The sequence below is a fragment of the Zeus faber genome (assembly GCF_960531495.2).
Source record: "Zeus faber genome assembly, chromosome: 19".
Classification (NCBI taxonomy): Eukaryota; Metazoa; Chordata; class Actinopteri; order Zeiformes; family Zeidae; genus Zeus; species Zeus faber.
The window spans coordinates 2,026,256-2,050,240 of record NC_137206.1 but is presented as its reverse complement, the minus strand read 5'-3'; the positions used below and the strand labels follow the sequence as shown (position 1 = coordinate 2,050,240).

Here is a 23,985-nt window from a genome sequence, read left to right as displayed (position 1 = left end):
TACTGTCCAGCTTATCTGTCTGTCTGCCGATATGTCTGACACTGTCCCTTCTGCTTAAAGGACCTGGCCTAGACTTGGGCAGTTCTGAAGGTGGTCCGTGGCACCATGTTCCTCCTTCTGCTTAGTTTCCTCTCTCTTTCCCCCTTGCACGGCCATCTGGTTAATTTCATGGAGGAAGCCCAAATGATTTGCAGTATAGAATGTGACGCTTTCTACAAAACAAACACACGTGCTCCATCTCTGAGTCTGAGGTGCTGACTCGTGCCCCCTCCTCCTGCAGACATTCCTGAGATCCCAGAGAGCATTAAGTTCTGCAAGGCCTTGGAGATCGCTGACTTCAGTGGGAACCCACTCTCCAGGTATGTGGCTTGGAACTCAATGCGCTGTATGGTTGGAGCCCACCAATGTCTTAATAGATGTGTGTGTGTGTGGGTGTGGTTATGTAAACTGAACTATATGTTGAGAAAGCAGCCTTTATCCCAGTTGATCCTGGTTTGTGACTGGAGAGTCTCTGACGGCAGCGAGTCGTATTCCTCCTGTAGAACAGCACTGGAGCTGCTGTTGGCACTGGATACTAGGGCTGGGTCATGGCAATCAGTACCAGTGCTCTCATAATGTTTCCCTCCAAATGTAAGGGGAATTTTTAGCCAATGTTAGGAATATTGAAATGCCGGCATTCAGGGCTCTCATGCGTCGTGAAGAGGAGCTGTGGAAGTTCCCTTGACTCCTGTTGTTTGTCACACCTCACTCTCTGTATTCTTTTTATTTTTAGTTTGCCGGATGGATTCACACAACTGCGAGCGCTCGCTCACCTGGCGCTCAATGATGTGTCGTTGCAGACGTTGCCCAACGACATTGGAAAGTATGCAACACCAGCCCGAACCTTTGATCTGCACAGTAATATGCCGTTATACACAGTTATAAGTATTATGGTTGGAATTGGCAGGGACCTTATTTCTTATTACAGTGACATCTACATGCAGATATTATGTAAAGAAAGTCACGCCCCGCACCTCTTTCCCTTGTAAGCTAGAATGCAATTTTGCTGAAGTGCAGTTGTGCTGAAATGCTAATAAAGTGCAGTTGTGCTGAAATGCTAATGAAATGCAGTTGTGCTGCACCTTCTATCGAAATTTCATATTCTGTGACAGTCTTAGTGTGTTATATTTTCTCTATCTTGGAGATAAAATCAAGGGAGGAATTGCCAAAACAGGAAATCCTGATATTTTATTGGTAATATTTATCTCCCAGGTACCGAATCAACCTAATTAGTTAGGTTCTGTCCGTCAATACCAATAATCCATTATCAATAACATTTATCCATCATACTGTCATGCTTGGTGGATCAGTGGTATAGTACAGTTCTGTACATTCTTTATGTAAACAAATATCTGCCGTATTAGAACGTGTGTTTATTATTCATATCTATCTATCTATCTATGCAGTAATCTGAGATGTAAAGTGCATTACACTTTACATCTCATGTTCTGTTCTTTGGGGTTGTTAATGCATCTTAATCCGCACTGACATTTCCTTTGTCTATTAACGTTTGCACTGATTCATATTCCTTGTCTTTGCAAATGTGCATGGCAGATAAACTTGATTTGTTACCGAGATAAAGCAGTGCACTTTATATTGTTTCAAGCGAGAAGGTCAATCCCAATTTCATCCTTGTGTCTCCAGAACCGAGAATTTAATTGGCTGCATGCTAACTGTTTTAGCTCGCAATATGTATTGCTTTAAAGGCGAGTTGCTTCCCCCCGCAGCCTTGCATTGGGCTAACATACTTAGTGTGCAGCCTGATGCTATCTGGGAACATCACATCCAGGGATGAAATTGGTATTTACCTTCAAGTCTGATTCTGTGTAAGATGGAAAAAAGGGAATTTCCCCCCGAAAACTGGAGTATCCCTTTAAGCAGCCAGTCCCTGGCTCTGGCCCGGCGCTGTGCTCAAACAGATGGAGAAGCCTCTCACCATGCCAAGACTCTCGAGACAAACAGACCCACCATCTGACTGACCTTCCCTCTCCTCCTCCCCTCTATCCCTCTCCTCCTGCCCTCCCCTCCACTCGTCTGTCTCTGCCCGCCGCACCCCTGCTCCTTTCTTGTGCAGTCTGGCCAACCTGGTGACGTTGGAGCTCAGGGAGAACCTGCTGAAATCTTTGCCCACGTAAGTGTCCATGTCGGGGTAAATGTGTTCCGTGCACCCTCGCACCGTGCGTGTCAGAGATGTGGTGGTAAGGGGCGGCGGCGGCGGCGGCTGCCTTGTGGTTAACATCATGTCTGATCATGAGCAGATCATATCTTAGAGGATCATAATATCCACATCACTAATGATGGCGTCTTAAATATTTCTTGTGTGTGAATATCTCATGAAAGCCCAAATAGCCATCCCCAAAATATCATATTTGATTTTGTCACTACAGCCCAGCCCTAGTGCTAGGAAGTGGAAGCTGGGGGGGCCTGCTGCTCATTCAGTTGTATCTTGTGTGTCCGTATCCAGGTCACTTTCATTTCTGGTGAAACTGGAACAACTGGACCTAGGCAGCAATGAATTGGAAGTGTTGGTAAGTCTCACACACACACATACACACACACACACACACACACACACACACACACTCTTGTTGATGCTCTACCACACCAGGCCATATTCTCCTACAGCACAAACACCTGAACCACATATTTACCACCCCAAACTCAGCCCTGGGGAGGGGTTGGGGGGGGGGGGGGGGGGGGTGTGTGTGTGTGTGTGTGTGTGTGTGTGTGTGTGTGTGTGTGTGTGTGTGTGTGTGTGTGTGTGTGTGTGTGTGTGTGTGTGTGTGTGTGTGTGTGTGTGCTGTTCAGCATGGGAACGCCTGTCTGTCTACAGTAGGACAGGGTAAACAATGCCTGGTGACCTGGCGAGGGCGGCGGCTGAGCAAACAGTTGACATCATGTTGAAACCCTGCCGTGCTGTCCGTCTGTTTCCTTGTCGTCTGTCATTCAGATTGGAATTCACTGTTTCTTTCTGTTTTTCAAAAAGGACAAGACATAGAAAATGAAAAATGTGGTCCTATGTACTGGCCCCAGAGTGTGTTCTGTTTCTTTTTTAAGATCAGCTGACTGTTCTTTATTTGAGTTGACTTCTCAGAGCAAACATATGAACCAGGATGATAACCTTGCCTTTGTTTGCTTAAGTCTCTCCATCTTTCTCCCATTTCCCCTTCCACTGCTTCTCTCTCTCCATCCATCCCTCTCTTGCTCTCACCCCCAGCCTGACACCCTTGGGGCCCTCCCCAACCTGAGGGAGCTGTGGCTGGATCGTAACCAGTTGTCATCTTTACCACCTGTGAGTTCCATCGCCAGGCCTGCTGTCTGTCACCGCTAGCAACACACCGATTATTACTGGATGCTCATGCATTTCATATAGACGCCGCAGGCCTGACAACACAACATGAGCAGCACACAAACCTGCACACACACATTTTGTGTGCAGGTTGTCTGCAGGCCCTTAAAGTCCTAAAAGTTCTTATATTCAGTTTTACAAATATTAGACGATATATTAATTTGGGTCAAAATGAGTCAAGGTCTTCTGCATCTGAGTCAACATTTTTGATGTTCCAAAACCCTAAACTTACCACTGAACCTGATACTTCCCTTCACACTTCCAGAAATCCAAGAAGGTCCTGTACTCTCCTGAAGTTCTATGGAAAAGTACTGTTTAGCTTTAATACAGTACTTCCTATTCCTAATCACTTAACTTGCTACCTGACCTACAACTGTTCTAACAGTTCTTGAAGTCATCTGGTTCATAACCTACCGTTTCTTCCTAATGCTGACCTCTGCCCTCTACCAAATATATAGTACTTACCTTAAGAGAGAGATGATTTGTCGAAAAATCATCTGATGCCTGCGTGCGTGTGTGTGTGTGTGTGTGCGCGTTGGGTGTGTGGCTGTATATTTATGATTTGTGCCTGTCTCTGTGTAGGAGCTGGGGAACCTGCGCAGGCTGGTGTGTCTGGATGTTTCTGAGAACCGTCTGAAGGAGCTTCCTGCAGAGCTGAATGGACTTATGGCTCTGACCGACCTGCTGCTCACACAGAACCTGCTTGAGGTTGTACCGGACAGCATTGGTGAGACATTACCCCCTGAATCCCTACACTCAGCCTAATATCACTAAGCTCAGCCTCAATAAGCAAAGCCTCAATAGTTAAACCAAGCTGAAATGACAGGTCCATGTGCAAGGTCCACTGTCCATCGTGGCCTGTACGGCTGTCCAGTCCAGAACTCAAAGGACACTTTCAATTGTCTGGGGTCAAGTATGTTTTCAAAGTCGTTTGCCAAAGTTTTCCATACTATCAGTGATAGTGATACTGATGACTGAGTAGACCCTTGGTCAACTGCTTGTTTTCTGGTGATGTTCCATATGATGCCCAGTTAACACAGAGCAGTGCTGCCCTCTATTGGCAACATCGTGCATGTGTTAAGTGGAGCTGCCCCTTGACCTCTGCTGCGTCTTAATCAATGCACTCTCCTGGCTTGTGTGGTCCAACAGTTGAATTTTTGATTGGTATTGTCTCTCCCCTCCCTTCAGGCTGCCTGAAGCAGCTGTCCATTCTGAAAGTGGATCAGAACCGGCTCACCCACCTGACGGACTCCATCGGAGACTGTGAGAACATGACGGAGCTCGTACTGACGGAGAACCTCCTACAGGTAGGGGGCGCTGTGCTGCTCACTGCAGCCCGCTTACGGCCCACAGAGGGTTAATGCATGGCCCCCTAAGTAAAAGGCTCATTATAAACCATTAGAGACATTAAAATAATTAAGACCGAACACTGAAGTAACAATGAATAATTCACTCAAATCATAAATAAGTTCAAATTCAAGAGATTATTTGTCACATACATAAACATACGGTCATACATATATGCAGTGAAATATCATCACACCCGGTGATTATGCACAATAAGCTCTATAAGCTCCAAAAATACTAAAAAATACCAAAATGTGCGTAATCGACACAAGGTGTGTGAATCAATAATAATTAACTTTTTTAACTTAAGAAACTAAATGTTTCTCTCTCTCTCTCTCTCTCTCTCTCTCTCTCAGTCGCTGCCTCGCTCGCTGGGCAAGCTGAAGAAGCTGACCAACCTGAATGTAGACCGTAACCGTTTGGGCAGTGTCCCCAGTGAGCTGGGCAGCTGCTCCAGCCTCAACGTGCTCTCACTCAGAGACAACCGTCTGGCCAAGCTCCCCGCGGAGCTGGCCGACGCCACGGAGCTGCACGTGCTGGACGTGGCGGGAAACAGGTAAACCTGTCAAAATGTACTTAAAAAAATACTTTTCTGATTATTTCAATATCTTGACAAAAATATATGATTTGCCGACTTAACGTGAAACTATATAGACTATACACAATATAACATTTAGTCCCTGTTGTCAGTTGTCATAGCCATTAATATGTTCCTGGATTTTGCAGAAAAAAATGTTTGAATGATTAAACGTTTTGTCGCGGCTCTTCTCAGAACTTGTGATACAATTTGTAGAGTTTCATTGCAGGAATCCCAATTTTGTATTAATTTGCCAAAATGTAATACAGCTGACCTTTATATCATACCCATATTTTGCTGCATTTTGTAATAACATAGTACATAAGGTGTATTTTTTCCCATGTCTTAAAATAACATTTCTCAAGTTATGTTTTGCTCCGCTGAATATAAATGAAGAGAGAAATATAAGTTTTATAAGTGAACTTGACTTGAATCTCTACCCCTCCCCAGATTACAGAACCTGCCTTTCGCTCTGACCAACCTCAACCTGAAGGCCATGTGGCTGGCGGAGAACCAGTCACAGCCCATGCTCAAGTTCCAGACAGAGGACGACGAGCGCACGGGGGAGAAGGTTCTCACCTGCTACCTGCTCCCCCAGCAGCCCTCCCCCAGCCTGGGTGAGTTGAGCATGATGGCTGGTCAGACTATTGTATTCAAAGGAATTATGAACTTGGTTAGCGTTTTTTTTGTCGTGGGAATTAGGGCAGCAGGATGCAGGGCAATCATTGCGATGGCGATATGAAATGCGGTAAAGCAACATTTGTGTGTACCAGTTCACAATGTGTCAGTAGTTACTTAGTGTCTTTCTCTCTCTGTACAGAGAACTTGCTCCAGAACAGCGTGGACGACAGCTGGACAGACAGCAACCTGAACAGAGTGTCAGTCATTCAGTTCCAGGAGGAGACGAAGGCCGAGGAAGAGGATGATGAGGCGGCCGCAGAGCGGAGGGTGAGGGACCAAACCAACAAAACCAAACCATTTATTTCCTTCACTTTCCCTCAAAAGTTTGCAGGGATTTAGCTTTCTTGCTAATGTTATTATGCAAAAGTGAGCGCATTAGATAGCCTTGGATTAATAAAGATAATAATAATAATAATTGTAATACTAATGCTGATATATGATTAATCATTATTAACCTAATTCACGTTGTAAAATAACGGTGGTTAAATAATGTAATTATGATTAATTGTATAATAATAATAATAATATGCTTTCATCTAGTTTCAGTTTAAGGTATTTCATCTAAAAATCATTTTTGTTTTTAATCTGAGCTCTAGTGTTTAAAACATTGGTCTATAATGATGATAACTGCGTGCTAATGACATTGCATTTATTGAAATCACTCTCCACTTGATCCTTGTGCTGTATTCCTGGTTCATCTCCTGAAGCCTTGCTGTTTTGCTGAGGTGTTGTGGCTTGTTGTGGTTCTGTCGCCCTCAGGGTCTGCAGCGTCGAGCCACTCCGCACCCCAGTGAGCTGAAGGTCATGAAGAAGGTGATTGAGGAGAGGAGGAACGAGACCTACACGTCCAAGCCAGACGGAGAAAGCGACTGCCTTGGGCAACAGGTCGGTGCACCAGACTGTAACACGCAAAACTGATGTTTATTAGTCATCAGATGCAATTCTGAGTCAAGCCTGAAGTCTCGGGTTACGGGTCCAAGTCAAGGTCTCCAGGACTCTTAAATCCAAATGGTCTGTGGACATTTAAATCAATGGTCCATAATTAGGCCACTACCGACCATCTCATGGGGACTGGTTGATGCTGTTTATCCCTCCCTATCACAAAAAGGTAGAATATATCTAGCTTATCCAGCATTACCTTCATAGGCCTAAATACAGAGACAAAGGTGTCACATTTATTCTCCTTGATTTACAGTCCTTCAGTTAAACCTCATTAAGTCCACTAGATTGGTTCTTGATTTGTTATTGACTGGTTGTTGATCGGTTGCAGGAGAAGCGGCTGAGCGACCTGTCCAATCAGAGCCACGACTCCCAGGCCTCTAACAGCACGGTGTCGGCCAATTCCCATGAGGAGAGGCGGGTCGCTGCTGCTGCCGCCCAGGTGGGGGCGCTGGTGGACCGCCAACCCCCCCAGGAGGAGGAGCTGGACGAGATGGAGGTAGAGTACATCGAGGTGAGTGCGTCGCGTGAGCGACGAACATTACACCTGTTTCTTGAATAAATTGCTTTGTTCCACCTCGTGCGGAGCGGTATGGCCTAAATTTGATATCTCAATATTTTTTTGCTTAGTGTCGAAATGACTCGATATTTGTCATATTAATGTTACAATAGAATATTCCTGTATAAAACTGAACCAGACTAAATTGATTTATCACATAAACCAGAGCAATTATTATCATCACAAAAAATAAAGACCTTTTGCCGACATGTATTTAGAAATATAATAATTTTAAAATAATAGAGGCCACTGTAGCAAGCACGGGAGGGCCCTCATTATTTTAACTCACAATATTTCAAATTGCAAATTTGTGCAAAACAACTCTTGAAGTTATGCTCTTCTAATAAACCTCTTGAATCTATATTAAACCAAAATTGTAAATACAGTTAAATAATCATGATTAAATTAAAATAAATAGGTAAAGTGTCAAATACCAAAGTACAAAAATGAATAAAAATAAATAGTTCTGACAGTTCCTGCACCGATGGAGGCGGCGGCCATGCTAGGCTCATGGAGGGCAGTTAGGGGATTGGTGTCTTGCTCAAGAACACTTCAGCACGCTGCCAGGAGGAGCCGGAGATTGAACCGTCAATCTAGACGACCCGCTGCCGACCACTCCATGATTTGGTGACAGAAAGTGATTTTCCCTCACCTTTTCTTTTTCCTGGTTACGCATTGAAATGATCCCTCCTCACCACCCCAGTGTTGTTACAAGGTTTCATGTCAGAACAGAGCTATATCCCGCAACGTAAGTTGAAAAACGACGCGGATTTCACACCCTACTGGAGACGGCAGAGTTTTTTATTGCGCAAAAACTGCAAGACTGTCGGTGTGCCTCATCAGCGTAACGGAGTTGAACAGCTATTGTCAAAAGCTGGCTACGTTCCATGTTGACAGGTCCCTGATGACCTTTTTGTTTTTTTACATATCCTTTATGAGTTGAGTTTTGCTTTTTCTATTATCTGTTGCTATGCTTCTCTTTATCAAAAACAGAAAAAAAAATCAACAAGGGTGATCAAGGTGTGTGGTAGTATCACAGGTACTCTACAGAAAAGTCTGTCCCATTTGTATGACAAACAGTTGTTAAAGAAGCAGAATCCATCCCATCCCCCTGCACCTACAGTTTCACAGCAACCCACACCAACAGATGTAAACACTCCTCATACACTCAGCCACTTCACTGCTAAACTCCAATAGTGAAGGTAATAATCAGCTTGACCACCCAACCACGCTTGGGAAATATTATATATAGAAATATATTTTATATTATGTTAATATTATTATTATTATTATTTTTGTTTATGTGTTCTGTGTTTTTTTTACTGTTATGTGTTTTATTCAATTGCCTTGAGTGGTTTTTGATGTTGTGTTGTCACTGTTTTAAGTTGTACTACTTAATTTTCTAGTGTTGCGCAGATCTTTGGAGTGCTGCTTTTAGGGTTTGTGTTTCACGCTGTTACAATGAAAATGACAGCGAGTGGGCGCAGCGTTTTCCCTCTGGAATTTTCTGTCCAGTAGATGAACGACCTGTACGGCCACTTGTTGACAAATCTTGGTTCGCTGAACACAGGGCCGTGTGACCACTCACCGGACTGAATCAAAAATTAAACTAAGCATCAACTTGCTCGTGAATTGGACTAAATTTAGCAAACTATAGATGTGAAAGCAACCTTATTTTCGAGAACGGAGTCCGCCCGGCAACTGCTGTTTTGTCACCTCAGCGTTTTTTTGTTTCGGGGCCGGAGGGAAGCGAGCGGCTGCGGCGGTGGCGGCTGAGTGTGTGTCGGCTGCGCGAGGGTTCAGACTATCTATACCTGTCTGTCTGCCACCGAACCATTTCCAAATGACAGAGGTTACGTGTCCTCTTTTTGGAAATCATTTGATCCTGTTCGCGTCTTTCTCCGCCATCTACTCAGCGGCAGGATGGAGTCTGCGCTCCTTCCTTGTTGTCTACACACATGGAAGGAGTGTTGCTGCGGAAAATGAAAAGCAAGAGCAACGAAATCTTGTGTGAAAACTTTAAAGTAGAAAGTAAACCTCAATGGTACCCTTTCCATATGGAGCATTAATAAAATGTCGATTGAATCGAGGTTTGCGATTGTGTGTGTGTGTGTGTGTGTGTGTGTGTGTGTGTGTGTGTGTGTGTGTGTGTGTGTGTGTGTGTGTGTGTGTGTGTGTGTGTGTGTGTGTGTGTGTGTGTGTGTGTTTTGAACCCTTTCATGTTGCTCCCCCCACCAGCCCACAGTGCACTTCGCCGAGGAGCCCATCATCCGTGGCGGGGACGAGGAGGACGACGAGGAGGACGACGGCGAGCGGAGCCCTGACGAGGATGAGCGCCCGGCGTTCCCGACGGAGAAGCAGCGGCTGATCCGCAAGGACACGCCACACTACAAGAAGCACTTCAAGATCACCAAGCTGCCCAAGCCCGAGGCCGTGGCCGCCCTGCTGCAGGGCTTCAGCCCCGACGGCCTCAACTCCCCGGGCAGCGTTGGGGAGCTAGAGCAGGAGCGGGGGGAGGAGGAGGAGGAGGAGGAAGAAGAGGAGGAGGAGGAGGAGGAGGAGGAGGAGTGTGACATCACGCCGCAGAAGTACCACAGGATAGAGGCGGCAGACCTGGAGGACAGCAGGCAGCAAATCAAGGTACTGGACGGGAGTCTGGGGTGGGATGGGGAGGAGGTATAGGTAGCTCATAGGGCTGGGCAATATTGACAAAATCTAGGGATACTGGATATGAATATTATTAGCAGACAGCTAGAGGCTTTCATTAGAAGAGCTAGAACAGTCTATGAAGTTCAGAAAGTTGCATTACTTTAGTGCAATGTTCCCTGAAAACAAGATTGAACTATATCACGATATTAAGACAACCACAATCCCAGAAGATATCTAGTCTCACAACATCAATATATCGTCCTAAAGGTAATTCCATTTTAATCCTTTATCGTTTATTAGTGTTGTGAAGTAATCGTTATAGGATATAGGATTTTTTTCCCTTTTTAGGCCTGATAGTGTGAGAAATTATTGGTCGTCTTATCAATTCAGAAAAGAAAATCAGATCATCTGTAATTTCTCACAATATGAGAATGAAATGATGAGAATGAAATATTGGCAAATTATGATATAAACTTTAAATGGCTGAAGAGTTGGTTCTTAAGATCTTTTATTAATCAAGTATCTTGTATCAGTGTTATGTAGAAATTCCGTCTGATTATGGTGATAACAAATTGGTCAATATCACACAGAGCTGTTAAAATCATAATGTGTTTATGTCTAAATGTCATCAATAATTCAGTCAGATTTTGTTGGTAATTTTATTTTGCACTGATATTTACAATTTACAAATACACCAGTCGTCTTCAGCAAAACCTTCATTAAGAACAATAAGGATGTTGATATGGAGTTATTTAGTTGATATTGCAAAGTGAGGGTCCCTGGACCTTGCATTCAGTGCAAAACTCTACCACAAATCTGCTGTCACTTTGTCACTTTAACATTTTATTTTTCCAACTGCCAAATATGTGAAGGGTGCATCAGTCACTTTACTGGGGAAACATTCACGTGTGCTTGTTACGTCGACGTTAGCAGTGGCTTGCTGGTTGCCTCTATGCAGTACCTGGACATGCATAGAAGCCTCTCCCCCACCACCACCTCCTTGCAACTTGCATTCAGTTTGGATTGGACTGCTAGAGCTTGAGTCGTGTATGCAGGCGCATGCAGGGTTTTGCCATCGAACATCTCTGCTCGTCCTGTAGATGGCGTCGGGCGCTGACGGGGTTTCTGTTTTTGTTTTTTACTACGCATTTCAGAAGTCGACATGTTGAAACTACTCACCTCCTTTGACGCTCACTTCAAGGGATGCTCTGGTTTCTGAGAGCAAATTAGCATTTTATTGTAGAGTAGTAGCTTAAGATAGTTTATGGTGGTCCTAAATGTCGCTTCAATTACAATAATTAAGATCTTGTTCTTTGTGTTTTTTTTTTTTTTTTACTTATCAAGATGCAAGGTGTATCGCTGAAATAACTCAGCTTTTGAGACGCTGGAAGGGGAATTTCCCTAATTTGAAAGGAGCTAGTTGATCTCCTCTGCAGCCTCGCATTGTGCTAACACAGTTTAGTATGCATAACTGGAGTATCCCTTTAATATAAATCTATTTAAAAGATATATTTAAAATATATTTTATTTCTGTGTCTAAAGTACTTTTTATCTCCCTGGTGAATACAGCCGGCACACCCTGACACTTGGATTAAATTCTGAAATGTGTCAAATCCCGGAAGTTTGTTTTGCTATAAATCATGAACCAACATTGACCATCTCTCCACTCTCTTCTCATAAGACAACAACGTACAGATGCTCGTTCATCACAGCTGACATTTTACTTCACAAACCCAGAGTATCAGAGTAGTTGTATTAAAACGTTATTTTAAATTGTTAGAAATGTGAGTCAAATGGAGCTATGTCCGCTGACGATGTGAAACCGGTGCTCACGTCCTGGCTGTAGCCCAGCTGATCTTTCCATCCACATCCATCGCAGCACTCTGCTTCCTGCCAAACCATTTGCTGACTCCTGATTTTTATTTAATGAACTTTTCATTCAACTCTCCGTTGTAATATCTTGTGTGTGTTGAGCGAGTGACATCCTCTCTCTATCGTGATGTTTATGTTCATTCAAACTGACGCACTATTGATCACCAACAATCAGCAAATCTAATTGAGAAATAATCTTCTTTTTTTTCTCTCTGCTAACTTTGAATTTTTAAAGACAATCGCAGGTTCCCTGGTCCTTCGTAATTCTGTGATGTTTTCCTACTTAAATCACATGGAAAGACGAGCTGTAAAGGGAGAACGCTTAGAGCCGACAAAGCAATAAAATGTCTGAAAACATCTTCAATTACGGAGGACCAGGAGCCACAGTACCCCATCTGTTACCCAATCCTGATGACTGAGATTAGTGCTGTTGTGAACGTGTGCGCTTGCCTGTGTGACTGCCTTCAGATCAACCAGAATGTTTACTGGCAGAGTGGGAATGTTGGGATCCAGACGGGCTGATGAGCTTGAAGTCTGTCTGTAGGCAGCTGCTGTACGACATGACATCTCAGCAGAGAATACCACCAAGATTACCCAGTTTACTGTTTTGTTGTGAGATCAATGTGGTAGCTCTCCGTGCTAAATAGATATTATGGTTTAGCGCCTTTCAGCGGTAGTGCATTGTGAATAAATAAGACTTAAATAACGACCCAACGTTTCTCACAATATGGGTTTTGGGAGTATTTGGGTGACTGATTGGAAAATGAGTTTTGGTTCAGTGCATTACCATATAATTCAATGTAATCATCTTTTTGATTGCATAGGCAGATATCATGTATATTATACACCTCCATATTGTGCAAAATCCTACCTACAGTATCATTATTGTATTGATTGAAATCTTTATTGAAAGAGAGAGACCTGAGAACAGAACATATATAAAAGTACAAACATAATCCAATTAGAGAGTGAGTGAGCATACATAGACACACACATTAGATGGGATAAGACGTTTAATTTCAAAGTCCTCTGCAGGTTGGTACGTTAATGAGGAGCAGAAAACTGGAAGGCAGTATTTCCGAGTTCTGCGTCTGACATGGAACATTCAATATATTATAAATACTTCCACATCAGGAAACATGAAAATTCTGGCATTTTTGTTGAGCATATACTTATTTAAAAAAAAAAAAAAAAAAATGTTGTCGTCCCTTCCGTGTTCCTGTTGTGGTCATCGTAAGACGGTAGATATTATTTAGTGAGTCATAATGATGAGCAGGGCGGCTCTTTTAAGTGGGGCTCGGGTCTGTGGCTCGGCTCTACTCTGCTTCCTCTGGGGGGTTTCCTGCTCTTATCTCATCTCATCTCTCTCTGCAGCGCTCTGGGTTAGCTCAGCTCCTGGGTCTGATTTTCCACCTCTGCCTTTATGCTTCTGGTGGCTGGGGAATGAGTGCGTGTGGACTCTGGGGCTTTCCACCCTGAGACAGAGGGTGGGCTGCTTGGTTGTGTTGAAGCGTTTGATTCCAGGGAGTGTGTGTGTATGTGCGTGTGCGCGCGTGCATTTTATGTGATTTTTATTTTGGCCTGACTAATCCGCATGCTTCTTGCTGGTTCCTAACAGGGGGTGTCATTTGATCAAGTCAATAATCTGCTGATTGAACCTGCTCGAATTGAGGAGGAAGAGGTCTGTACCTATTCTCTTTCCCATCCACACTCTCTCTCTCTCTCCCTCTCGCTCTCTGTGTCGCTCGCTCAGGGGATGGGACCGACCCACAGAAAATCCTTAATTAATCCAAGCCAATCACCAGGGAAGAACTCACCATGATCCATTTGGGACGCTGTGTGTGTGGTAGAACCTGGAGACGGTATTTTGGTGTTTTTATCCGTCTTTGGAGTCGTCTGTGAATCATAATTTAATACAATGTTTATCTGGCCCTGAAGCATCCTGGGAACGCTTGAAATTGACGTTGTGTAGGCGTGTCAATCTTACAGATTAAAAAAAAAACAATGTAAAAATTAAAAGACAGTCAGACAGTCAACATGAATTAAGATTTGAATCCCAACCCGTGGGAACTAAGGCCTTTTGTGAGTCAGGCTGCACCTCATATATGTTTTGTTGTGAGCGATGAGAAGGCACTTCATCAGGGTATCTGCTGAAAAAGTATTGAATCAGTTCAACGTTTGACATCATCTTTAGAGGTTCACCGCTAATTATATTTAAAACAATTACACATTTTCACAATATGATTTTAAGAATAATTAGGAGGGAACCCACTATTCCATTAGATTTCAATACAATCCCATATTGATGAGCAGGCTCATGATGCGATTCTAGAACGATATAGTCACACAATATAATAAATATATAATGAGAATTGTTACCAATTTTCAGCGTCCTATCTCACATGCGTTACAGAAATATTTCAAGTTCAAGAGATTATTTGTCACATACATTCATGGAACAAATTCAGTCTTGAACAGAATTTAAACATTTCATTTGATCTGTGATGTGGAAATGGTTGCAAAACTATCAATATTAAAACTTTCAGTAAAATAAAATAAAAGTAATTTGGTTGCCTCGGCACAGAGCAACATTTCAGCAAGAGCGCATGAGGTTGGCTCTGTAAATCCAACACTGGCGACAGGTTCTACCACCTCAAAGCTCCCTCTCTTTTTCTCCGCTGCCATGTTTCTCGCTCCCTCTCCTGCTCTTCTGCTCCTCATCAGGGGTGTGGCCCCAGACACAACGCTCAAGCTGGGCTGAGGAGTGGAACCAGTCTTACGTCTGTTTATTCAGTTGGTTTTTTTTCCTTTTTGGTACAGAATTGCAGATTCTCTGGGAATAAAAAGTACAAATGGACCTCCTCTTTCGACATGAACATATAATGGGATGGAACGATACTACTCCCTACTCCTCCACAATGCTCTCATCTCCTGGACTTGAAAAAGTTCCAACCAATCTGTTACTTTTACTGAATATGATATAGCCAGACTGTCAATGGTCACTGGAACGTAATGATTAAAATATGATCCATCCACTTAATCTATTTTCTTTCTGTATGTCAATTAAAAACATATATATATTTTTTTTACATTCACATCTCCGTGCTGTTGCCAGTGCAGATTCGCTGTTGACAAAAGGTTATTAACCACCTCAGCTATACCCTATTCGGATAAACTAAAGATAAGCTCTCACATAACGAACAATGATTTGACGTATAATATGAAATATGTTTGTTTTATTTATTTCTTGACTTTTTAATTTCTATTTATTTTTTTATATATTTTTTTTTACTGTGTGTGTGTACAATATAATGTGAACTTGAAACGAATGGTGATCGTAAAATGAACTTTGTATCACAGTCGATTGTGTATCAGCTTCTTTATTCCAAACGAGTACTTGAGCGGCGGAGCAGTTTTAGTCTGGTTCTTATTGTCTCTGCATCGCAATTATAGTATTCAGTTATTCAAGCCATCTTTCGGAATTTGTCAATAAAGTAAATCTGATTCCAAAGGCTTTTGCACAGCACTGCAGAGACCCACAGGCCCTCTCCCCACATCCCCTCTTTCTCTCACTTCTACTCAGTCTGTCCTTCACTCTCCCCCATCCTCCCATCTTTCCCATCATGCATGGCTTGCACGCAGACAGCATACACACACACACACACACACACACGCACACACACACACACACACACACACACACACACACACACACACACACACACACACACACACACACACACACACACACACACACACACACACACACCTGTCTGAGCCCCGTGTGATATGCCTTGTTGAACCGGATTTCATCTATCGTGATATAGTCTTGTTTACGTCCCATCCCGTTACGGAGTCCTTTCACTGAGGTGTCACAGCAGCTTAAACACAGGTTAACAGGAGGTCTGTTCCATGGAAGTGTACCAGTGCACCGGTACAGACTATAACTGTAAAGTAAGATCAACTATGTGAGGATTATCTTCACAATTATTTGAGAATTGCTTGGAGAAATTGATAGTTCAAGAGAAATGATTGGAAATCAATGATCGATGATGAATCAATGATCAAGATTTAAAATGATGACTCAAAACTGAATTGATTACTTATTTTTGTTAATGCAATTTGCTTGTTTAACAAAAACAATTAATACTATTACTTTTAATAATAATTTAATGTTGATACAATTTGATTGTCTTAAAATAATGTAAAGCACCTTGAGTTGCATGTTGTGTATGAAAAATGCTTTACAAATAAAGGTTATTGTTAAAGTAACCACACATTATCTATGCCAGTGCACTGATAAACAGATCCACTATTACTGTGTTAACTCTGTTGTAACATCTCTGTGAAAAGGGTCCATGAGCATACGGTCTAGTGCATGTGGTCAGCATGACGTTAGCCTTAGTATGAGTGTACTCGAAGGACTTCCAACGCCGCACAGTTCCACACTGCATCCTTGGGGTGAATGTCATACAAGTGCTGTCGTGAAGTTGATGGAAAAATGATCTGCTCGGCTCTGTTATAGCTTTAAAACATTTTTTAATTAAATGTCAAGAATGTTAATTTTGCGACAAGAGCAGCCATCCCACTTCCACTTGAATTGATGTTGACCCTGAGACGGTGAACACTGTCCCGTGTTGCTTAGTCTTCTCAGTAACATGCCAACTCCTTGGTTTGGTGCCACCTGCTGGCCGAAGGAAAGAGAAAGTTCACCCACAGCATTTTACTCTAGGTCTAAGCTGTGAAAGAGAATCACCAGTATCAATCAGATTTTTGTATCAAAAAATAACGCTAAAAACAGACCGATTGGACTAGATTAGGATGCTGTGCGCTTCTCTCTCTCTCTCTGTCTGGAGTTAAGCTGTGTCACATCACCACTAGCTGTGCTGATCCCCTCTCTCCTCATCTTGTAGCACACTCTGTCCATCCAGCGGCAGACAGGAGGCCTTGGCATCAGCATCGCGGGAGGGAAAGGTTCCACACCGTACAAGGGGGATGATGAGGTATGCACATGAACTAGTTCAAATGAATGTAGCCTAACGACCAGCCGCTGGTTTCCCTTTGATATTGCCATGTTGTGTCACCCTAAGCACAGCTCCATTTTTGGGGACGTGCACGGCAGCTACGGCGGCGGCCTGTGGTACCCGAGGGAGCTTTGCCGTTGCTTTGTTGCAGAACCATAATTGATCGTTTTAAACAAAGCTCTGATCTTGACACACAAGTGAAAATGTGTTTCCCTCTCGTGGTGTCTACAGGGAATCTTCATCTCCAGGGTGTCTGAGGAAGGACCTGCAGCCAGAGCAGGAGTCAAAGTGGGCGACAAACTCCTCGAGGTAAAGTCCTGAGAGTATGGAGTCTGCCTCTGTCTAGATTTTAGTTGTCTGTGTATGTATGGTGGGGATGGTAGCTCAGGAGGTAGAGCTGGTTGTCTAGTAATCCAAACGTTGCTGGTTGGATCCCAGGCTCCTCCTGCTAGCATGCTGTAGTGTCCTTGAGCAAGACACTTAATACCTAATTGCTCCTGATGGCTGCGTCTGTCGGTGTTTGAATAATTGTAAGTCGCTTTGGATAAAAGCGTCTGATCAATGCAATGTCATGTATGTGGCTAATTTCTTATTTTAATCTTTTTTTATTTTATTTTTTTATTTTTATTTTTTTATCACCTTCATTCTCGTCTCGTCCCGTCTCTCTCCCTCTCAGGTAAACGGTGTTGACCTCCATGGGGCGGAGCACCACATGGCGGTGGAAGCGCTCCGCAGCTCCGGAGCCACCGTCTCCATGTCGGTGCTGCGTGAGCGCATGGTGGAGCCGGAGAACGCCATCACCACGACGCCGCTGCGGCCCGAGGACGACTACTTCCCCCGGGAGCGGCGCAGCGGCGCCCTGCCCTTCAGCCTGGAGGCCGGTCCCAGCACGCCGAGGCACCGGCTGTCCGCCTGCCTCATACGCAACGACAAGGGCCTGGGCTTCAGCATAGCCGGGGGGCGGGGCTCTACGCCCTACCGCACGGGTGACACGGTGAGAAACACGACCCGATCAAACATAACCTGAATCAAACTTAACACCCAAAACAGGCGTCTGCAAAACACGTGCCACACCCACATGTACATACTGCTTAGTCTTGTTTAGGGCTGTACCTGACTCAGAATTTTGTCAGTCGTATCGTATTTGCAGTTAAATTCGAATATATGTTTTTATTTTAGATGTAGGTTAAGAAGTAAGTAGTGTAATTTGTGTCTCTTTGTGGAACGAAACAAGTGTGTATGGAATGAAACCGTGCGTAATGGGGACACTTTCTCAGTGACTCTCTCCCTATCACCCCCTCTCCATGCGTTATGAGCAGAAAATGTTTTAAGTTCAAGAGATTATTTGTCACATACATACACATACGGTCATACATATATGCAGTGAAATGTCATGACACCCGGTGATTTTAGTGTTTTTATTTGGAGGAATGGGGCATGGCGATCGGGCGGACAATTTTATGATTCCCCTTATTTATAATTCCCCATTGAAATGTTTTCCTTGTGCATTTCGTAAGCTTCCATCTGTTTATCATGTTATTGTAATGCACACTGACTAAAAAAACAACAACAAAAAAAAGGCCGCTAGACTTGAAGAATCTCAGTCGGCTGACGGGTTTCCGACTGATGATTATACTGCTTGACTTTCAGGGGGAAGCTCTAGTCTTGTTGTTCAATGTCACTGACGCATTTGAAAACAAACACATAAACGTCAAATAATGGATGATCATTTATTTGTCATTTCGTCATCATCATTTATACTGATGAATTTGACAATAAAATAATACTGTATATTTATATCAGAATGGTGAATCCCCCAGCTCTTCCCTACAGAGTTGAGGAGAGGTAGAGTATTAAAGATTAAACCGAAACCTACCGTTGTTTTGAGGTCATTTCTTGAGGAGGGATACTGTCATTTTCATGATCAGAGGCTAAATTTGTGCCCGGTCCCTGGGTTTGCTGTGTTTGTGACGTTCTATAAACGGGTTCATGGCCGCCATCTTTGTTCCAAGAGTCTCACCAGGGCCAGCTATTCTGAACCTGGTGTCTAAAGCAGTCGCCAAGGAGACTGAGATATGAAAACTGAGCCTGACACCCGATCGGACGACCACAATTAGAAAGGGAACAGGAGTGGAGGGTTATGGTGGGAGGTATATTTAGGTCCATGCACAGTTTATGGACCCGAGTCAAGAGCAAGGGACGCTTGTACCTTTGGTTTTTGGGGGGTGTGTAAGTCTACCTCATCTTTAACTTTGGTTTTATTTTTGTATTTTGTTGTTTGGATGCTGTCTGATGTGGGGAAGTGGACTAGGTCCCCGTAGGTTTAGTCTGACCTGATGTTTTAGAGCGCTCAGCTAGTTCAGCCTTCGCTCTTCTGGCCTCACGCTGGACCCGCTCGTTCACGCTTATTATCAATCAGCTGAATGTCGTCATTTTACAAAGTCAGATTTTATTTTATTTTTCCACCGTAGTTTTGAGTGGAAAAATGAACTGCAAATTCTAATTACCTGTTCTTAAGGAAAAGTAAATACCCAGAGAAAGCGGTACTAAAGTAAAAGCCATTCATTCAACATTCTACCAATGTTAAGGTATAAAAGTACTAGATATTGAATGTTGATGTAAAAAGGGGGAAAAGTGAGAACACGCATTCCATCCTTAATGCATTCATCTCTAGGTAAAAGGACAAATACATTTGAATATAAACTTATGTATATAACTTTTGCTTTGAAATGTAGTGGAGTACAATTATATGTATAGCTGCTTAAAGTAAAATTACTGAAGTACTAATACCTCAAAATTGTACTTAACAAAGTTACTTTCCGCCTTAAATTTTGAGTCGTAGTGTGACTGTTTTATTCATTCTTCAAGCTGGCTTTCATGCCAAAAATGAATTGGGGTAGGGCTGGGCGATAAAACCATCTCTATAATTTTCACGATTAAATCTTCCACAATAACAATGATACATTTGAGATTTATTTCCGTTCGTTTTTGAGTCCATTTTACACTACCTACAAAGACTGACGCGGTGGATCTGCCTCAAACACCAACTTGAACTCAAACTCTCGCTCTTCCCAACCCGAGCCCGGCGTGCGACCTCCATCCCTGAAAACGGAGAGCGATTAAAGAAAGAATCTGCGATTTTCTGTGTCTTTCAAGTCTGGTCTGACACGGTCGGCGAGCGTCCAAACTGCCCCGCGTGTCATGACAGAGCGCAGGTTCAGGAACTGTTCGGACTTCTCAGACGACAATGATGATTATATTTAAATGTATATATTTATATAATATTTATTTTATTTATGTATCATATTTATACTTATACTTTTCATATATCTCATTTGGAAGCAACCTCTCTGAACTCCTTTCAGCACTGAGTGTGAATAAAGGAGAGCATATTTGGTTTGGCGGCCCCCTCGGCACTCCACTGGACGTCCCCCTCTGACCGTCTGGTAACCCCCTGATACAGACCGCCATTGAGTCGGGAAGGATTCATCATGACGGCTGAGTCTGTGGCCCAGATTCCCAACCAAAACCATGTCTGAGCGTGGGCTGAGACTATAGTAGTTGGCTACTCGATCCATGGGGTCAATTGGAATTATAGTGGGATATCGATAAATTGAAAATATTTTCTTGATGACTGTTGGTGCTTTCATAAGATATTTAGTCACAAGAAATATTTGAGAAACAAACTACATATGTAGTTTTATATCGCCAGATCAATATTATAACAATATATCGCCCCGCCCTCTCATTTACACACAGCCAATTTATCGAGGTTCTATTTGAAGCAACGTGTAATACTGCAACTGAACAAACTCCTCTCTTGTTCGCAGGGAATCTACATCTCTCGTATTGCCGAGGGTGGTGCAGCCCACCGAGACAGCACACTGCGTGTAGGAGACCGGGTGATCACTGTGAGTACCCTCCGTCACCTCCATCCTCTGCGTTTAATCACTCTTTGGTGCTCTCCGCTCAGAGCACGATCAAAGTGTGTAGAACATGTGACTGTATACTGCATGTTCCTCAGCTCAGTAGATGTCCATGTGCTGCCACTCACGTTTACCAGCGGTGTCTGTATTTGCTGTGTGGAGAACAGAGTGTCCTTTTTCTGTTCTTCCACTTACTTCCAACCCTGCCAACCAAGGGACGCTCCAGTAGGTTTTTTTTAACACAAACCCGAATTTTAGTTTAAAAGGTTCTGACAGTTTTCCTTTAAGATCCGTATAATAATATGAAGATTATTTTGCTCTTGTTGCAATTGTCACTCTTGGTTTGCGGGGGCTGACTTTCCATCGAGGGCAGATGAGGTTTTGTTGTTTTTCTGGAAAAGCTGGAAGATGACTTCCTCAGTCATCTTTGGCCTTTGAAACACTCTGAAATTTAAAGAATCAAACTTGGATGGAGTCAAAGTGTAGTTTTACAATGGGCCCGACTAACTTGGGTTTCCTCCAGACCAGGCTCCTCACAAAATGCCATCGGCACAGAGAAGGCAAACTACGCAGGAATCCCAGTTATCCGAACCATGTGAAACATGAAGGAATATGCTGTATAAGAGAACTGAAATACAAACAGATTTATTGACAGAATGATCCATAAACATAACATCAATACATCTGATAATACATCTGTATGATCAAGTCAGGGAGACAAGGTTCAATATGCATAAGACTTATTTTATTACCTGTAATATTTTGCACTTCGCGTAAAAATAGTTGATATTATAAGCAACAGCAAAAGCTTTAGCTGATGTGCCACTGCTGATGGGGTTGTGCATGTCTGATTCTTACAGCTACCCACTCATTTATTTTGCTTCTCTTCCATTTTTATCACTCACACCACGAACTGGCAGTGAGAGAAATGGCTCCACATAATTACATCATGTACTTCTGCCTCACAACCACGCTGCTAGAATTGTTTCTATTTTCTGGCAGAGCAGAATGTGTTAAATGTAAAAAAAAAAATATATATATATATATATATATATATATATATATATATATATATATAAATATAAAATATTTGACACAGCTACATTGATAGTTGCTCTGTTTTCCACTCTCTCCTGCCCCTTCACATGTCAACACAGCCAAAGCTGCTTTGCTATTGGTTGACACCTCAATTTCCACTGGGATGGGAGAATGGGGAACGTTCCTGTCTGCCGTCCCCGCTCTTTGCTTTCGGTTCTATCTCTGCATCGCTCTCTCCCTTCATTGATTGAGCCCTCGCCGCCTCTTGTGTCACTCCACCCTGCGCTTCCCTCCTCCGCATGCTCACTAATGCATAGTGTGCATCTCCTTGGGTGGCTGGTGTGATTGGGGCGAGGTTGGGTGGGTGGAACCTGTCGGCTTATTGGCACGGTAACTGCATGTGTTGCCGTGCCAATGGCCACAGCAGCGGCATATCAAGTAGTGGTCAGGACGGGTACTGTCAGGTCAGTGCTGACCTCTGTTTGTCACTTTTGGATAGTTAACATGTGCTTTTAAGTCGGGGCCGGGACTGAGGAGTGTTTTAAGGACTCCTGCTGATGTGAACCTGAACCTTAACTCAGACAAAGTTTTTACAAACTATAATAATGTTGACAAGATTGGAACAGATTTGTTCAGATGCTGATTTTAACTTCATCAAGGATTTGTCAATGAAATAAATAGAATAAATCAGTCAAGGTTCTTATTCAAACCTGTGGATTTTCAAATGCCTGTGTTTGTATGAGATGACTCAAGCTTCTGTACTTAGCTTGCACTGCTCGTTGTCCCTCGCTGCCTCTTTCCCCTTGTGGTGGTTTCTGTTCTGCCTTCCCTCTTTTATTAGCACTCACTTTGCTGCTTCATCCCATGGTGTTGATACTCACTAATGCAAAATAGTTGTTCACAGTTCAAAAAAACTGTGTGAGATTATACTTTGGTATTCTAAACTGACAGCTACACTTTCAGCCCCTTTCCAACTTGCACTAAAAGGCGTAAATTTACCGGCAATGTTTCTTATCAGCGTCAATTTAACCGTAAATTTCCCCACTCGCGAAGGAGTATAATTTCCGGCAAATTACCGGAACGTCTGTGAATGGAAGTATGTGAGAATGGAAGCGGTAACATTTCCGTAAAGAATGGGTGGAGCCGAATCCAAGGAAAGCACAAATAGTGGCTTTTTACAAATATTTATTTTGTACAAATATTAAAATTATTTGTTTTCGGGAATAAGAACAAAACACTGGGCAAAGTGTTGAGTCTGATCTGAACCTTGGAGCTCGGCTGCAAAGACGAAGAACTGAAACACGTCCAGTCTCAGGAGACAGGTCTTTATATTCTTAAATCTTACTCTTTTTTTTTCTTAAACATGCCACTCGGACACTAGACGTGTCTCTTACAGTTGGAGTGCTGTGCGACCATGTGGGGACACACGCGCTTGGCTTGCCCACTGGCTGCACCACAGCGTGGAGCTGGAGGGAGGGAGCGGACAGGCAGAAGTACAACGGGTGGAGAATGTAGGACAGGTTTGGGTTTAGGGTTATTGTGTCTGGGGACAGGGGGCTCTGTCCCCATTCTGTCAGCGGAGGGAAAAGTCCGTGGGGCGGGGAAACGGGGAGCGAAAGACCGGTCTCAAAAACAATACTGTTACCTTGTCCCACGTGATGACACCTATCACGCAAGCATTATGTAATGTATCTGGCACAGTCATCTATGTGGGAACAGACCCCATATGGAACTTTTCCATAAAGGAGGCTATGTTGGAACGACCACCTACTGCCTTTGCCGGATATTTTTTATCCAGCAGTGTTCCAGATTCCATGTGGGAAATAACTGAATTTAAGGAGGGGAAAAAAAAAAAAAAAAAAAAAAAAAGGCTCATGCAAGAAGTGCAATTATGTACCATTTGCTGGTCCACCAAGGCTCAAGCCACCACTGGTAAAATGGGCTTTTTGGTGAGGCAGAACATAAGACACCCTGAATGAGGAAAA

At 43.2% G+C, this 23,985-nt stretch overlaps 1 protein-coding gene across 17 annotated transcripts in view; it reads left to right on the top strand.

Annotated features, from left to right (window-relative positions):
- scrib (scribble planar cell polarity protein) overlaps positions 1-23,985 on the top strand; it is an 88,391-nt gene that overhangs the window by 37,943 nt on the left and 26,463 nt on the right. For all 17 annotated transcript variants that reach the window (XM_080020011.1, XM_080020014.1, XM_080020018.1 and 14 more), the window contains exons 4-20: positions 281-359; positions 773-862; positions 2,114-2,170; positions 2,504-2,567; positions 3,257-3,331; positions 3,971-4,115; positions 4,577-4,695; positions 5,092-5,291; positions 5,763-5,929; positions 6,133-6,260; positions 6,753-6,878; positions 7,264-7,446; positions 9,730-10,131; positions 16,926-17,015; positions 17,268-17,345; positions 17,713-18,030; positions 20,867-20,947. In XM_080020011.1, coding sequence (XP_079876137.1) covers positions 281-359; positions 773-862; positions 2,114-2,170; positions 2,504-2,567; positions 3,257-3,331; positions 3,971-4,115; positions 4,577-4,695; positions 5,092-5,291; positions 5,763-5,929; positions 6,133-6,260; positions 6,753-6,878; positions 7,264-7,446; positions 9,730-10,131; positions 16,926-17,015; positions 17,268-17,345; positions 17,713-18,030; positions 20,867-20,947 — 2,402 coding nt within the window. The remainder of the gene's footprint in view (positions 1-280; positions 360-772; positions 863-2,113; positions 2,171-2,503; positions 2,568-3,256; positions 3,332-3,970; positions 4,116-4,576; positions 4,696-5,091; positions 5,292-5,762; positions 5,930-6,132; positions 6,261-6,752; positions 6,879-7,263; positions 7,447-9,729; positions 10,132-16,925; positions 17,016-17,267; positions 17,346-17,712; positions 18,031-20,866; positions 20,948-23,985) is intronic.